The sequence below is a fragment of the Triticum urartu genome, chromosome 4, assembly GCF_003073215.2.
Source record: "Triticum urartu cultivar G1812 chromosome 4, Tu2.1, whole genome shotgun sequence".
Classification (NCBI taxonomy): domain Eukaryota; kingdom Viridiplantae; phylum Streptophyta; class Magnoliopsida; order Poales; family Poaceae; genus Triticum; species Triticum urartu.
The window spans coordinates 130,903,861-130,921,284 of record NC_053025.1 but is presented as its reverse complement, the minus strand read 5'-3'; the positions used below and the strand labels follow the sequence as shown (position 1 = coordinate 130,921,284).

The 17,424-nt window shown below is 42.8% G+C and overlaps 1 protein-coding gene and 2 long non-coding RNA genes across 4 annotated transcripts; all 3 read right to left on the bottom strand.

Annotated features, from left to right (window-relative positions):
* Positions 1-2,810: 2,810 nt before the first annotated feature.
* On the bottom strand, positions 2,811-6,181 carry LOC125553686. The gene is made up of 2 exons (XR_007304154.1): positions 6,055-6,181; positions 2,811-4,629 (listed from the first exon to the last, which is right to left on the bottom strand). It is a non-coding gene; the product is annotated as an uncharacterized LOC125553686 (long non-coding RNA).
* A 60-nt stretch (positions 6,182-6,241) lies between these two features.
* Positions 6,242-7,887, bottom strand: LOC125554655. The gene is made up of 5 exons (XM_048718142.1): positions 7,678-7,887; positions 7,505-7,573; positions 6,997-7,056; positions 6,460-6,527; positions 6,242-6,314 (listed from the first exon to the last, which is right to left on the bottom strand). Exons 1-5 carry the CDS (start codon positions 7,783-7,785, stop codon positions 6,242-6,244), a joined length of 378 nt encoding a protein of 125 aa, XP_048574099.1. The 5' UTR covers positions 7,786-7,887.
* Positions 7,888-8,272: 385 nt separating this feature from the next.
* Positions 8,273-8,834, bottom strand: LOC125553685. Of its 2 annotated transcripts, none has more exons than XR_007304152.1 (3): positions 8,723-8,834; positions 8,542-8,594; positions 8,273-8,329 (listed from the first exon to the last, which is right to left on the bottom strand). It is a non-coding gene; the product is annotated as an uncharacterized LOC125553685 (long non-coding RNA). The 2 variants fall into 2 exon arrangements; XR_007304153.1 differs by lacking the exon at positions 8,273-8,329 and adding an exon at positions 8,358-8,414.
* Between the last annotated feature and the right edge of the window lie 8,590 nt (positions 8,835-17,424).

The window sequence follows — 17,424 nt, the reverse complement described above, 5'->3', positions numbered from 1 at the left end:
GGTTTTTTCTGGTTCCAACGATTTTGTCTTTTTTCCCAGAGACGGCAGTTTTGTAGTTTAGTCCCTCTAGATCATGCATTTAATAACTTCACAAACATGCATCAGAATTAAACAAATTTAATAGGTAAAATGCATAGAATTTTGTGTAGGTTAATAATTTCCAACTTTCATGCATGTTTAAAATGTTTAAAATGCTGTTTGATTAAATCTTCCTATTGCCATGCTAAAATGCTTTATTTCATAACTAAATAACCGTAGCTCCAAACTTAACAAACTTTATATGTAAATGGGATAGAAAAATGCCTCGTTTAACATGGTGTACTTGCTTTGCATGTTAAACAACTCTAAAATATGGTTTAGGGCAGAACAGTACCAAATCCATAATTTGCATATGAGGTTTTTCCGGACTTGTTGCTTATTGTTCCGGTCTCATTTAAACTTGCCCAGATAGGTAGTTTTCATATGCTTCACCCTCTTGCCATGTTAACCAACATTTAATATTGTTGGGTACATAAACGAGATCGAACTAAATAACTTGAATGTGGTGTTCCGTCAATATGCAACTCGTTGCATATTGAGCTCCACTTAATTTGTAGTATTGTTTGTGCACTTTTCCATGCCATGCCTCATTAAACCGGACATGCATCATACTTGGTTGTGCATCATGCCATGATTATGCGATGGTTGTTTACCATGCTGTTTGCTTCTTTCCGGTGTTGCTTCTTCGGGTTGGTTCCGATAACGTTGCGTTTGTGAGGATCCGTTCGACTACGTCCGTTTGTATTCTTCATGGACTCGTTCTTCTTCCTTGCGGGATCTCAGGCAAGATGACCATACCCTCGAAATCACTTCTATCTTTGCTTGCTAGTTCGCTCTATCGCTATGTCGCGCTACCTACCGCTTGTTATATCATGCCTCCCATATTGCCATGTCAAGCCTCTAACCCACCTTCCTAGCAAACCGTTGTTTGGCTATGTTACCGCTTTTGCTCAGCCCCTCTTATAGCGTTGTTAGTTGCAGGTGAAGTTGAAGTTTGTTCCATGTTGGAACATGGATATGTTGGGATATCACAATATCTATTATTTTATTTAATACATCTATATACTTGGTAAAGGGTGGAAGGCTCTGCCTTATGCCTGGTGTTTTGTTCCACTCTTGCCGCCCTAGTTTCCGTCATACCGGTGTTATGTTCCTTGATTTTGCATTCCTTACATGGTTGGGTGTTATGGGAACCTCTTGACAGTTTGATTTGAATAAAACTCCTCCAGCAAGGCCTAACCTTGGTTTTACATTTGCCTAACAACCTATTACCCTTCCCTTGGGTCGGCCAACCCGAGGTCATCTTTATTTTAACCCCCCGGGCCAGTGCTTCTCTAAGTGTTGGTCCGAACTGAGCCGCCTGCGGGGCCACCTCGGGGAAACTCGAGGTCTAGTTTTACTCATAGCTTGTCTCATCCGGTGTTTCCCTGAGAACGATATACGTGCGACTCCTATCGGGATTGTCGGCACATCGGGTGGCTTTGCTGGTCTTATTTTACCATTATCGAAATGTCTTGTAACCGGGATCCCGAGAGTGATCAGGTCTTCCCGGGAGAAGGAATATCCTTCGTTGACCGTGAGAGCTTGTGATGGGCTAAGTTGGTACACCCCTGCAGGGTATAAACTTTTGAGAGCCGTGCCCGCGGTTATGTGGTAGATGGGAATTTGTTAATGTCCGGTTGTAGAGAACTTGACACTTAACTTAATTAAAATGCATCAACCGCGTGTGTAGCCGTGATGGTCTCTTTCTGGCGGAGTCCGGGAAGTGAACACGGTCTTGTGTTATGCTTGAACGTAAGTAGTTTCTGGATCACTTCTAGTTTCTCGACCATTGCGTTGCTTCTCTTCTCGCTCTCATTTGCGTATGCTAGCCACCATATTTGATTAGTGCTTGCTGCAGCTCCTCCTCATTACCCTATCCTACCCCTTAAGCTTAAATAGTCTTGATCTCGCGGGTGTGAGATTGCTGAGTCCTCGTGACTCACAGATACTTCCAAACAGTTGCAGGTGCTGATGATACCAGTGCAGATGACGCAACCCAGCTCAAGTGGGAGCTCGATGAAGATTCTTGATCGATGTTTTATGTCTTTTCCGGTTGATCAGTAGTGGAGCCCAGTTGGGATGATCGGAGATCTAGCATTTGGGGCTGTCTTCCTTTATTTTGGTTCCGTAGTCGGACCTTGGCTGTATTCTGGATGATGTATGTTTAACTTGTATTTGTGTGAAGTGGCGATTGTAAGCCAACTCTTTATCCCTTTCTTATTCAGTACACTAGTTGACCCATTGCGCCAAATGGCGCAGAGACCTGCTGAATACATGTTGTCGATGAAAGTAGTTTCATGCTGCAAGAACCTTCAACTAAAGCCATGTTCGTGATGAAAATAGTTTCCTTTACTAAGGACAGGCCATGTATATACAGTCGGTTTAGTTGTGGTCTGCTAAATCCATATGCGCCTTGAAAAAAAAACATGGTTTAATTTGCAGAGCCTCACGTGTTTTAAGTATGAATAAGAACTACGAACTCTTTTTCTGAGATTCAAACACATTTCCAGAGTTTTTATTTCTTAGTACATGTTGTCTAAAGTAACATTTGCCCAGAGAGAGAGAGAAGCATACCCCTCTCTCATTATGATTATTATGAAAAGGTATTAAATTCGAAATAAACAATTTCATTTACTTGAAGCACTTGAAGAAAGAGAACTTAGACATACTTGCAATGCTCATTTAACCTGTGAAGGACAAAAATATTCAATCGTCTCTGAATGATGAACTAAACTAAATAAGAAATATATGCAGTAAATTCATTCAAAGTAGAAAAGGGATCTTACATCAAATAAGGCATTACAACAAACATGGTGTTATCTTAGTAAAAGAAATTACATCATTAGAAGAGAAAAGGGAAGAAAACCAAACATGAGATTGAGATTAATACACCTAGGAGGAGGTCGTAGATATCACTGCGATCATTTTGCGGCCTGGGGAGCAAGGATCCATGGTTTTTATATGCCTTGTCCGGCTGCTGGAGTAGATGACATGGAAACATCGTCTCTATCATCTCGATGGCTTAGACCCAGGAGCCGGATGTTCATCTCGGCCCTCCCCGGCTTCCATCAATGGATTTTTATAGTCAGGGTTAAAGACTGAGAGGCCCTATGCATGTTCACAAAAACACAATTTTGACAAATTATCTCTATTGTAAAATTAAGGGAGTAACTCATTATTCGAGAGAACTGGTCGTACATGAAGCATCAAGAACACACGTGCACAAATCTAATTCTAACTGAATTTAGCTTTCAGTTGGCATTTCCTCAAACAATCAAGTGCACCTATTATTATTTGGCTGACAAAAATATGAACACCAAACATGCCATCATCGTTAAGCAATTCAAGGATGTCTATGAATCGGACATGAAATATTTGGAGCATGGAATAAAAAACAGCACACTGTCTTCGGTCATAACTAACCATATGTGAAGAATGTTTTCGGTCATACAAACCACATTTCAGATCCCTTTTCCATTATATCTTAACTCTAAGATCACAGCTACACGGCTGTGTGTCATAAAAACAAATAATTTCTAGTGTAAATTTAAGTTTTGTAGAGAACCTGTCACCAAATGGTGCATCATTATCAAGAAAATACGGACGAAGGACTGCCAATTCGGCACAACATGTATTTAATCTTATCCAATTGTTTAACCCCCTAAAGCATCTCATACTAATTCCTTATCTTCTAATATCATTCTGGATGGAAAAGAAAAAACAATGCATTAACCAAGGACCCTAGTAATATTTTAATTTATATTTAGAGCACTACAATATATATTCTTTGTATGAACTTTGTAACACATAATAATAATATTCCATTGGCCTTTTCTCAACATAAGAATTCCAATGATTTCGTTCTCAACTCCATAATGAAGCCGGATACATACATGAATTTTAGTATTTTTGCAATAGCTAACTGTGTAACTTTTCTCCATAAATATGAGATAACTTAATGGCAGGATGATGTTTGTTTTCCCCTTATTTTCAGCTGGATCTCAATAAATCAGCGGCAAGGAGTACACATCGCCATGGTTTTGTTTAATAAGTTGCTTCATTTCAAGAACGTGTATTCCATTCTTCTATACATGTCAGCAAGCTCTTTTTGTACTGGCGACAATCAGGAAAAAGCCTGATGTGCGAAAGCAATAGACGAAAACCTTTTTAGAGCTCGCGATAAACTGATATACATATATGGTACTCATCTTCCTCCGCTGGATGCCATGTTCCAACTTCCAAGTAAAGAAAGGTATGCCGTTTCCATTTGATTATAAATTGTGCTCTCAATGCAAGGAAAGTATATGCCGGTTTAAGAAATAACCTCAAATTTAATCATACAACTGTATATTTATGCTATCCATGATTTCGAAAGAGTTACCTGTATGTTGTCATCAACGTTCCCTGTCTAGAGCAGCAGTGAGAGCAAGCCTGTGAAACAAGGCACAGAAGAAAGCATACTATGATGAACCAATGATGAATATCTTACAAAGTTAGACATTTACAACAATTGTAGCACCAAATAGTTCGATGCCCTAATAAAGCTACCTAAAGAGATTAGCTTTGTCCGGACGGGCGACACGGGAGGCGATCTCGATCCAGTTTTCTGCGACCTCCCTTCCGATCTCTCTTCCCTCGCCGCCGCCGGGCAAAACCCGTGCGGTCGACGGTGGCGGCGGGGCCCCGGCAGTTCCGCAGCGACGAGTAGAAGTGAGCAGCAGCGACGATGAAACTCCGGCGGCACCGCATCAGCCTCTGCGTAGATGCGGCGGTTCATAGCGCTAATAAATAGCTCTGTTGGACCAGCAGATTCACGCAGCAGTACAGGAGAAGCAGCACAAGCAGATGCGGGATGTGCTGCTCGCTTCGATCTGGTGCACGCGGGGCGTGGTGTCGCCTCGGAGCGGCTCTTGCTGGCTGCAGCCGCCACGAGCACCAGCCCGGTGTGCCTGGCGACAAGCTTGACAGAGGTCACGCAACCCGGCTATGATGTCCATGACGGCGCATGAACGCTGCAAGGTGTCGTTCTCAGATCCGGCCATGGCGTCCGATGGGCCTGGGCGGCACTCTCTCCTGTGAGGTGACTGTCTGGTGTAGTGTGCTCCGCCGCAGCGATGGTCCGTCTAGTAGTCACTTTGGCCTACGTATGGCGGCACCCCAGCTGCGGATTGCGATGGTCACGAAAGGTCTTTGTGATGGTTTCTTTCTCCAGATCCAGTGACTACTGTTGGCGGTTTATACTGACGACATTGCGAGATGCACGCAAAAGGCTTCTTTATGGGTTTCAGTGTGTCTCACTCCAGTTAGTCAGTCAGTCTTCGACAGTGGCATGCAATCTCTGGACGGCGACTTGACGCAGAGGGAATGGTTGTGCAGTAACGAGGGTGATTTCTAGCCCAACACATGTAACTGCTGGAATCGCGGAAAAATGGTGGCGACAACACATGTTGACTTTGATGTGGTGCTTCTCGAGTACCTTGTCTCGAGCTCCGGGGTGAAAACCCTAGGTATGGCCAGAGTTGGTATACCTGGCAATGATGATGCTTTCGCATCGTTACCTTGTTGAAGGCATTGCTTGGATGTTCGGACTTGTTCTTTAGGGTGAAAACCTAGCATTTGACATTTGATGGTCGAATCCGGTGACGGTGGCGCATGGGCGTTGTTTCCTTCTTGAAGACGTTGTTGTTGAAGAATCTTATGGTCCTTGTGGTGTCAAAGAGATGGTTGGTGCGGATATGGTCGTTGTAGTACTTTGTCGATCGCTGTTTTGATCACTTTTTTATCGCTTAGGTATAGCTTTGGTCTTGTATGACTTTGTTCTTTGCCGGCATGTTTTAAGTATGTGTGCGTTAGTGTTGGTTGTGTGCATCCTAACTATGCAGAGGCCGGGTGTACGCCCATTATGTTTGTATCCACTTGATGCTTCATTTTGAGTAATAAAATTCACCCTTTGTCGGAAAAAAATAAAGCTACCTAAGAAAACCATGGCTCCAAAGCCTTGTCACCTACACATTAAATTATTGTAACTATATAAGAAATTGCAGCAGTATTACAAATAACCTAATGATATATCAGATTACATGACAATGATTTTCTTAAGAAAACTACCAGTTTACATGACATCTCCAACCATATTTCTTACAATTTTTCAATTTCGATATTAGTATATGAAATATGCAAATCTATCTACAGACACAAAAACATTACTGTGATTGGTGTTTCCAAACATAAATCTACAAATAATATTCAGAAACAGATTCATAACAATAGCAAACAAGCCTCCTCTATTTCCTTAAATATGGTGCATAACAAATGAATGACAGAATAGAAAATGTTGTAATGGTGCCATACTACCAAAAACACAATCTTGTCCATTACCTTGAGGAACATGAGATCTGAAAATACGACACTGCAATAAAGTGAAAATTCTGGCAATGTCCATGGACCTGCAAGCACCATTCAATAGTCACACAAACAAATCAAAAATACATAGAAGGGGCAGGGGGAGAGGGGTAATATCATGCCTTCATGTACCAAGGCTGGGAGTATAATAGAACACATTTGTGTTACAATATAAATAATGATATGGAGTCTGGATTAGAAGATAATTTGCTACAAGCTTACACTTGAAAATCTCTTAACATTATATCATTATAATCAACATATTCATCTCACCATAAAGCAATAAAATTTAATTAATCCACATTCAGAAAAACATGCACAATGGTCTTCACATTTAATCACTAATCAAATGTGTGTACTGTATTCTCGTGTATAGCCAAAAGTAAAGTATATAGAATTTGAATTTTCAGCGGTACTTTAGCAGAACTCAACAAATTAATACTTGTATGTGCCACCTTAATGATGAGACACAATAAGGATGCAACAATCCGAGAGGGGAGGAAAGATACAAACCTTAATGATGAGAACTAAAAAGTAGCAAAACAGAGGCACCCAAACTTCTGAAGAGACAAACTGAAAAAAATAACCAGAGGAGATGAACCGAACAAACCTCCACAATGAAAATGAAAGCTCATTGCTGGAAGACAAAAAACTCTTTTAACCGACAATCTCGTATGCAATGGAAAAAAGCACACATCTGGTCCACACATAATCATGACTTTACATATGCATAATTAGAATAGTATTTTTTTTCTAGTTTCAGTAATTACATCTCATCTATTTCTTGTTCTGCTTTATCCCCACTTGAGGTGGTATTATCATTCTCGAGCTTCATGCCAAAATGACCCATAATTCTTTCCAGCTACGTTTTAATTTATAATGTAAAGACCAAGATAAATAGAGACAAGCAACATGTGTTTCTGCAAGTCTATAAGAGTGGGAATATAGAGGGGGTGCCAATATGGGGTGTGTGAAATATCACAACAAATAAAAATGAAACACATAGGTGGCAGTGTCATACCTGTTGTTCTTTAGCTATACTATCATAAGGCACCTCTATCCAGTTCTGTAATCTCTGTAGGCACTCTTCCTACAATAGAAAATGCCGCAAAAACTTAGTTGTATAAAGATGAACAACTTGTATATAACAACCTAGCTGTATACCAACGAATAAGAGAGCAAGTGGAGGCAAACCTGAACCATCTCGAGCTCCTTGCTCCTGCTACTCCATCGACCGCATCCGCTGCTCCGTGGACCCCTGCTGCTTCTAGGCTCTCCATATACGCCCTGGAAATGGTTCATCTCAAATTCTGAAGGTAACAGTGTCACTACAAATTCTGAAAATAACACTATAACTTTGTAAACGATTCATCTCAATAAGCAAGTAGGACTCAACCAAGTACATAATTTACGCCAATACAACATATCAAAGCATAAGTAAGAAATAGGCGGAGGGAGAAGGGAGGGAAGATACCACCATAGGAACCAAATCGAAGCACCATACTCCCAAGAACTGCCTGGCTGCAGCAAGCCCTTATTGTCATGGCGCAGATAAGATATTCTTGCTTATGGCACACCACACCACGTGCACTACCAGATCAATCTTAAGTCCGAAATACCCTCTTAAAAACTGGAAGAAAAAATCACAGGTTACCATGGAAGTTGAGGAAAGGATGAAGAAAAATAGGAAGATGCTCACCTGTGTCGGCGCTCCTCCACAAACTTTTAGCTTTCCTGGGGTTCTCCTCTGCAGGTAGAGGCTAGGGATGAGGCTAGGCTAGGAGGGGTTTCCCCGCTGCCGCTGCTGCACTCACTGCATCGTACCTTCATCCCCTGGCCTGCCTAGCTGGTGTGCGCCGAGCAAGTGTACAAGAAAATTTTGAATCTGTAAATCCATGCCTGAGACAATGAACTAAACATTAGCTCTGTACCTGAGACAATGAACTGAACATTAGCTCTGTCCATTCAGCAAGATACAGATACCAACATTCTATGAAAAGAAAGTGCATAACTGGCATCACACTTTTCTTGGTGCAGGTGATCAACCTGAGCACTCACCTAAGCTCAGCTGCTGCTCAACCCCCTCTTCTCCAACCCTGGAACATTTATTCCTATAGCAAACCAAATGAAGAAACAAAATGTCTAAATTTATAAGGCCAAATGCACATACCAAAATTTGAGAAATTCAAAATAAATAAATGAACAATCAGAGGAGTTGATGGGAGAGAGAAGCATATACCTAGCATAAATTCGCACCACCATGTGAGGTTTGGTTGAGACGGACAATGAATCGGGCACTGGAATAAATTGTCCTTGGAAGTGCAAGCACCATGAAGTACAATCAGTCAATCACACAATCAAATCGAAATCACACAGGAGGAGCACACGAGGGAGAGGGAGCAGGACACTACAAAAAAAATACACTTCCGTGATGATACGTGTTTGTCAGAGTAGGTCGCGTTTTCTGTCATGCATGTACATCCATGACAAATTTATGACAGAATCAAGATAGTCATACCTGTGCTGTCGTAGAAGTGTTCCATGACATTACCAAAATTATCATCACGGAAGTGTCCACTTCCATGACAATAAATCACGCGTCACAGAAGTGCTTTCGTTAAGGGTGACCGACACGTGACATCCACCGCAACGGAACACCGTGAAGCTATCCGGTCAGGCTTTGGATCCGATAACCTGTTAACAGCCCTGACCAATGGGGATTTTCCATGTGTAAAATCATCATTGGCTGGAGGAAACACGTGTCGGCTCATCATTGGGACAGATGTCAATCACTCATTGGACGGAAGGCGCCTATGATACGTCGACACGTGGCACGGCCCAACAGAGGCCCATTCCTGTGAAAAGTCTGGCCCGTTTGACTTGGTCAAAAGCTGGCGGGCCGGCCCATGGAAAGCCTGTTAACGACCTATTCGAATATAGCCCATTTACAGCCCGCTAACCCAAGGCCCGTTACGCCCTATCCGAATTAGGCTCAGTAGCGTCATCTGGGCCATCCAATATGATTCCAGCCCGTTTTCACTTCTGGCCCATGTATGGCCCATGACGTCTTTCAGCCCATATGAGGCCCTATGTAACTCTTGGCCTACTAACGGCCCGTGGTGAAACTGGACCGTAATGAACAGTGTATCACTTTACACCCATTAACGCCCGTGGTGAAACTGGCCCGTAATGAACAGTGTATCACTTTATACCCATTAACGGCCCGTTATTCCGTTGGGCCGTTTCCAGGCCATGTTATCTTTCGGCCTTCTCAGAGCCCATTTATTCTTGGGCTCATTTCCAGCATTCGTTTACTTACGGCCCGTTACTGTCATTTTCTACTTGTGGGCCAAATTCAGCCCGTGGTTATAGTCGGCCCGTTTGTGGTCTGTTAATATGTTGGGCCGTTTCATAGCGTCATCAAATACGGCCTATTAACGATGGCCCATTATGGTCGGCCCACGAACAGACGATTCCAACTCTAGCCCGTTTACGGCCATAATGCGGTCTGTTTGGCCCATGTTTGGCTAATCGATTATACGGCCCGTATAAGGCCCATTGATAATACGGCCCACAGAAGGCCCATTGTTTCTACGGCCCGTAGAAGGCCCATTGTTTCTACGGCTCGTAGAAGGCCCACTGTTTCTATGGCCAGTAGGAGGCCCAGTGTCACTACAGTAAATATTAGCCCATGGTTATTGTGGCCTAGTTTTAAAAAATAGGTTATTGCAGCCACTAGCTAACCGCGGAAAAAGAACTGCAATGACTAGAAGCAAACAAATAAACAAGACAACAAGGAAATAAATAAGCAAGCAACTAACGCTAGGCTATCACGGCTATTACACATATTACATCCACTGGGCATCAAAGTTCGCCACCAGTGCAAATATAGGGAACAAAGCAGCATATCATATACACTGGTTGTCAAAGTTGGCGACCAACACAAATAAACGCCGCAGCAAAACAAATCCAGAACTGAAACCACTTCAGAAGATCTCAAGAAACAATATTCTGGATACCCATAATGCTGGCAAGATGCTTAGCAAGCTTATTAACTTTCTCTTGTTTGGCGCATAAATCCTCCAGCGCTTGCTGTTGCACCAGAAAATATGCATTTGAATTCTGCAGGGACTTCCTCAGTCCTTCAGCTTCCTGTTGCAGCACATCTGATCGATGTCTTTCAACTTGAAGTTGAGACTTAAGAAGACGAACTGATTCAGGCAGCGAGTTCGAAGAGCTTGTGCCAGCAGTAGTGGCCAGTAACTTGAACACTACATCAAGACATGACTTTTGGGTTCCCTCACTGTCGTCAAGATAGTTTTTATCAGCTTTCTTGGAGACCAACAAGGATGTCTCACTATCTTGAACCTTATCTGCATTACTTCCTTTACCATTGGATAATGCGGTACTGTTCTCCAATATTTTGTCCGCATTCTAAAAGAGAAACAAGCAGACACATCACATGTTTACCATGTTGTATATGAAACTCATTTTGGTAAATGAGTTCAGTAGTAAAGTGGACAGGATAACAGCATGAAACAAATATATATCTATGTACCATGGTCACTTTATGGTCTATATCATTCTAGTTTTTGTTGCCAAATCAAGATAGAGACACAGTTCAAATAATATTTGTTCAAGACAAAGTAGAATAGACAGAATATAAGTGTGGGTAACTATAGAGCAATAACAACACTTGTAATATGCATGACATGAGAACATAACTGTTTATTCAATTGAAACTGAAATCAACATAGAGCAGGTTACAACAGCAAACCAGTTAAAGAAACAGGTTTAAAACATACCTGTTGCGCCATTGGAGTTTCAATTCCATCCTTCAAATTTGAAAATAGTTGGTATGAGTAAATACAGTCATGCAAGAGCAAAGGAGTATGAACCATAGCTACAGAACCTGACGTGAGAACAAATCTTCTTCTCCTTTAAGCGTTGAGTTGGGATTCAGAGTGGTGGTCCTCGTGCTTTGGGCACTGCAGTTCCTTTACTAACTGCTCGTGTTTGGGTGCTCTGTGGTGGAGACGGTGTTGTGTCAACAGGAACTGGGTTACTATCTGCCGGGGTTGGGGTTAGAAGGGGTGTAGCTGGTTCTCTGTCCAACTGGGTAGGGGTACAATCTGCGAGAGTCTGGGTTATGTGTGGTGGATCTGGTCCTTGGGCAAGTACAACCGTGGTTCTATCTGCATCAACTGGTAGCACTATCTTTTCTGAAGACCGTGTTGTTACTCCCTTAGATACTGCCATCACGCTCTCCAATTCAAATGGCTGATAAACAAGAAAAGTAATTGGAAGTATAGACATTGTATGATAGACAGGTGCAATGGATAGTGGGGAATAAAAGAGGGCATGAAATAATTCATATTTATATTGTCTAACCAAACAGGATAGCATGACACAATTTCACATATATGATGGCTAACTAAACAGGATAGCACGACACAATTTCACATTATGATGGCTAACTAAAAAGATGGAAAGACATAGTTCAAAATATGAGACTATGTAAACAGGATGACATGACATAACTATATAATGTGTTTATTAAATAGGTTGGCATGCCATAATTCACATACATTCACGGATAGAATGCCATAATTCAAAATCTGATGACTGTAAACACTAAACAGGATGAGATGATATAACTATATGATGTCTTTATTAAATGGGTTGCCATGCCATAATTCAGATAGATGATGTGTATGTACTATGTAAACATGATGGCATGATATAATTCAAATATATGATTTATATAGTAAGCAAGTAAGCAGATGGCAATCCATATATGATGCAAAAACTAAGCAATGCAAGACAACATGCATGACATGGGTAATATAACCCTGCCAAGTTTGAGCATAGACCTCAGGGAGAAAATAGGACTAGTCATCAGTCTCTGAATCCTCCTCTGAGGAGCTCTCTGTAACCGGCAAGATGTCTGCTTCAGCAGGTAGCATTGTCTGCTCTGAATACCCTGTTTTCACTCCAGATACTTCCATCACCGCTTCAAATGGCTGATGCACAGGAAGAGTAGTTGAATATACAAACGTTGTTGACAAATGGAATACATAATACAAAAAATGATAGCATGATATAATTCACATACATGATGATTGGCTAAACAGCATGGCATTACATAATTCACATATATAATGCCTTTGCAACAAGATAGCATTGTATAATTCACATATATAATGTCTTGCAACAAGATGGCAATGCATAATTCACATATATGGTAATTAGACACTGAACAGGTGGCATTCACACAAAGCATGTCTAAACTAATCAAATGACATAGCAATGCGAGACATCATACGCACGATATGAGCAACATAACCCTGCCAAGTTAGAGCATACACCTCGGGGGGGTGGGGGGAATAGGAATGGTCATCTGTCTCTGAATCCTCCTCTGAGGAGCTATCCGTAACCAGCGAGATATGTGCTTCGTCAGATAGCATAGTCTGCTCTGAAGACCTTATTTTCACTCCAGAATTTGCCATCACCGTGTCAAATGGCTGATGCACACGAAGAGCAGTTGAATGTAATAACATTGTTGACAAATGTAATATGTAACGAAAAAAGGGATGGCCTGACATAATTTACATATAAGATGACTGGCTAAGCAGGATGGCATTGCAAAATTCACATAAATGATGCCTGGCTAAACAAGATGGCATTGCAAAATTCACATAAATGATGCCTGGCTAAACAAGATGGCATTGCATAATTCACATAAACGATGAATAAACTAAACAGATGGCATTCACACAAAGGATGTCTAAACTAAGCAGATGACATATTTGATGTATAAAGTAAGCAATGCAAGACACCATATGCATGATATAACCAACATCAGCATGCCAAGTTAGAGTGAAGACCTCAAGGGGTAAATAGGAGTTGTCTTCTCCTTCTGAATCCCCCTCAGAACAGATATCTTCCTCTCGATTACAATCCAAAATGCGTGGAGGGGGGCTGCCTTTGCGCCTACCATGGAGCGACGTCTGCATGGAATTTTATTGCCATGCAAGGCTCGTATCTTTTGCTCTACATGTTCAGTTCCATTGTTTACGATAACTGTCATGCATAGGAATAAAACATAGTGAGATTATGTAAGGAGTGCATGCAGAAATCCAGAGTGATGGTAGCAACCTGTGGATAGACCCAAAACCAATAATAGCAGGCTGATAATGACTTCAGTTAAAAAATACAGATAATGGCTTCTTTACTGTTTGTTTCCCACCCAACATGAAACTCATAGTAGACACCGGAGATTAACCAGATAGTAGATAGATACTATTGATAGCGGCCCCGATATGTACCCCACAACCATTTAAAAACTCAAGTTTGACCATTAGTTTGGAGCTGACTCAGAGTCTAAATGGTGAACAGGACGATAAAGTAGCATGTAATATTAAGCGATGCATAACGTAAGCAGACACGAAAGAGTGCGACCTCTCTTGCGGACCCGTGTAGTCCTCGAGGTCATCTGCTCGGTTGATGATGGTAGTGCAGTTTTCCTGGCTGCCAGCGGCGGGGAAGAAGATCTGAGGCGGTGAAAGACAGTCTGGAGGCCGGATCCCTGCTGTGCTGGACCCTTCTGTCGTTCAAGCAGCTGAGCTGGGGTGGACAACGGTGCAACAGGAGCGGGACAAACCACGCAAGGTTTTCTTTGACAACTATTTGTAAGAGAAGTAATTCTGTAAGGGCTTGTTTGAATTGGAGGATTCCAACGATGCAGGGATAGGAAATAGACAGGAATAGGATAGGAATACATGTGCAAAACAGAGAATTTAAAAACACAGGATTTCTGCCAATCTGGGTGTTTGATTCACAACAATTGGAAGATCACAGGATGCAAAGAAGCATGGTGAGATTAAGTCAAACCACAAGAAAATGTACGGTTATAATGCTATTATGCTACTATCTCTTAGTCTTGTGCTTCATGAATAGGAATTTGAAAAGGAGGACAAGTGAAAATTAAAATTCCTACGTTTTTTCTTTCAAGGAGACACTACAGTAACAAATACGTGTGCTTAGTGGACAATATATATAACATGTAGAGTAAAAAAGAGATGCAACAAGTGTACAACCTCTTTGGCGAAGCCATGTCGATCTCAGCGTGATTGGGTTGGCCGGTGAGGATGCTCCGGCTGACTTGGCTGTCGGAGGAGGGGAAGAAGATCTTAGGCGTCTGGAGATGGAGCTCGAGGTACTGCTCCACTGTGATGGAGGGTTTCGTCGTTGGAGCAGCTCCGGTGAGTTGTACGACGCCGAGGCTGAAGCAGGACAAGAGAGACAACGAACAACGTTAACCAGAGTGGAATTCTAATAGCATCTCCAATACATGACATAAAATACATAAACACAAAGTGCTAGATGTAAAATACATTAGCCGCTCATCTCTGAACTTAACTGTCGAAACTGAATTTAACTGTCGAAACTGAACTTAACTGTCGAAACTGAACTTAACTGTTGAAACTGAATTTTGCTGTCGAAACTGAACGCACTAGAAAGGTGAGGCTACACATCGGTCGACTGACTTTTTCATCTCTGGTCAGTCAATTTTGCAGCCGTTGGATACGAAATCAAGGGCCTGCGGTTCATCTTCAACCTCCACCCCCCTGAGCCGGCCAAACAACAGCCCCGCCGCCCGCGGCCAGCGGTGCGTCGCCCCGCCCGCCCCGAAAACACTCCCCCCCACCGATCCGCCGCCGCCCCGGCCATCCCTCTAGCCCCCTCCGTGTTGAGCTTTTTCTCCGGCGATCCCCACGCCACCGCCCTGCCAACGCCCCACCACCGCTGGCGACCACTGCCCCCATCCTGAACCCTAATATAGATAGTGGGGTACCTCTCCGGCGAGCCCCCCTCCCCGCTGCGGCTGGTTCTTCCTTCACCCCGGCGGCATCGGAGTGAAGTGTAGCTAAATCGGAGCAGCATCGCAAGCAAGAGCAAGAGCGAGAGCAGCAGCACGAGCAAGATCAATAGCAAGAGCAGACCAGGCAGGCGACCGAGAGCAAGAGCAGAGCAGCAGCGCGAGTGAGAGCTAAAGCAGCAGCAGGTCCTACTGATGTGGACGTCACCGCCGAGGGAGCGATGCCATGGAGGAAGTGGCCGGCGATGCCGCCGTGGATGGAGCCGCGCCATGTCGGCTCGGGACCGAGCGCCGGCAGCACTGTGAGATCGAATCAAGAAGAAAATGCGGCGATTAGTGTACAACCTCTTTGGTGTCGCCGATTAGGCCGCAGCTTCATCCGAGGAAACGGTGATGATGATGCTCTTCCGGTGGTGCAGGTGAAGATGGCGGTGTGGGAATGGAGGTGGCGCGAAAGACGAGGGGAACGTTGGGGCAGCTCCTTGGAGGTGGAGGACGGGGTGGCTGAACCAGCGGGACGATGAGATCGACGACGGATCCTCATCCGGTACGGTGGATGAGGGACGTCAAGGTGTTGCTGTGGACGATGTCGTCGGGGAAGAGGCTCCGGCTGGGTGGCGGACGGAGCAGGGTGTGGGGTTTCATCATGGGTTTTCGCGGCCTTGGTGTACGAATGGGTGGGCGGATGGGATGGCAGTGGGGAACCATGGCTTAGAGACGCGCTTGTCCGAAATGTGGGGTAAGTTACGAAAGTACCCCCACCGATTTGAGGCGGTTCTTTCAGTTCAGGGGTACCACGGGCATTTCGCGTGTCGGGATTTCACAGGAGGTGGGAGTTTTCGCGCGCGTTGTAATTTCGGAATAGCAAGGCACGGGTTGAGATGGAGGGAGTTGTCAGAGCACAACAAGACAAAGATATATCTTAAATATTTCGGGCTAACAAGGCGCGGGTTGAAATTTCCGGACAAGCCTAACGTGTACTGTACCAAATCAATGCGCCCTACAAATGTCATTCAAAACTTTGAATTCATGTTATGTTCAATTAAAATATTTCGCTACGTGTATAATGCATGCAACCTACTACTCAAATGAACGTTTTAGTGCATTCCAAACGTATATACTACCGCTTCAATATGAACTAAATTTGAATTCGTTTCTCTATTTGAATAAGATCTACAGTAATGATTGTTATGAAGTCAAAGCATTTGAATTTGTTTCTCTGTTTTAATAAGATCTACAATCATCATTATTGTCAAGTTAAACCATCGTTTGTGTATTATCTTCACAGCACACCACATGATTAGTCTCGAGTTACATATGAACTATGTGTACTATATGAACTCGAACTAGATTTTTTGAATCCACTTTATTTTGATTTCAAATCACATTACATTTCTAGCTCTAGCTAGATCTTCATAATCTAAACCATGTCTCATATGTATAATGTGTTTATCACATTATGTATGGTGCCCTGCCCCCTACGCCTACACGTATTTAGATGTGAGTTGCAAACACCACACATTACCATAAATTCTAATAAAATGTGAGAATGTTTGATATATAGTATTGTTTAGATTGTTCGATATTCAGTTGTAAGCTGCAAACGCCACACATTATCACAAATTCAAATAAAATGTGAGATTGTTTGATGTATAGTATGGTTTAGATTGTTCGGCATTTAGCTGTGAGTTGCAAATGCCATGCATTATCACATTATGGTATAACATGTGCACAGCACGTGTATCACCACTATATTCATGCATGCAATGTTTAAAACACTATGATCTCCCATTCAAATATATGAATCCGCTTTCATATCAAATTATGATCTTTGTTAGTCTCTTACACCCACACAATCCTCTAACCTTTGTAGCTACCACTAACTTTCTCTCGTGCATGCACACGCCCTCCTCGCCCTCCCCTCCCCCGGCATTCTATCCACCAGGCACATTCATTTTTTTCTTTAGGTCGTTCTCCCAGAGTCTCCACAACTCCTTTCCGACACACACCGATCGATAAACCTCTCCAGCGATGCCTGCCTACAACATACAAAAACACCT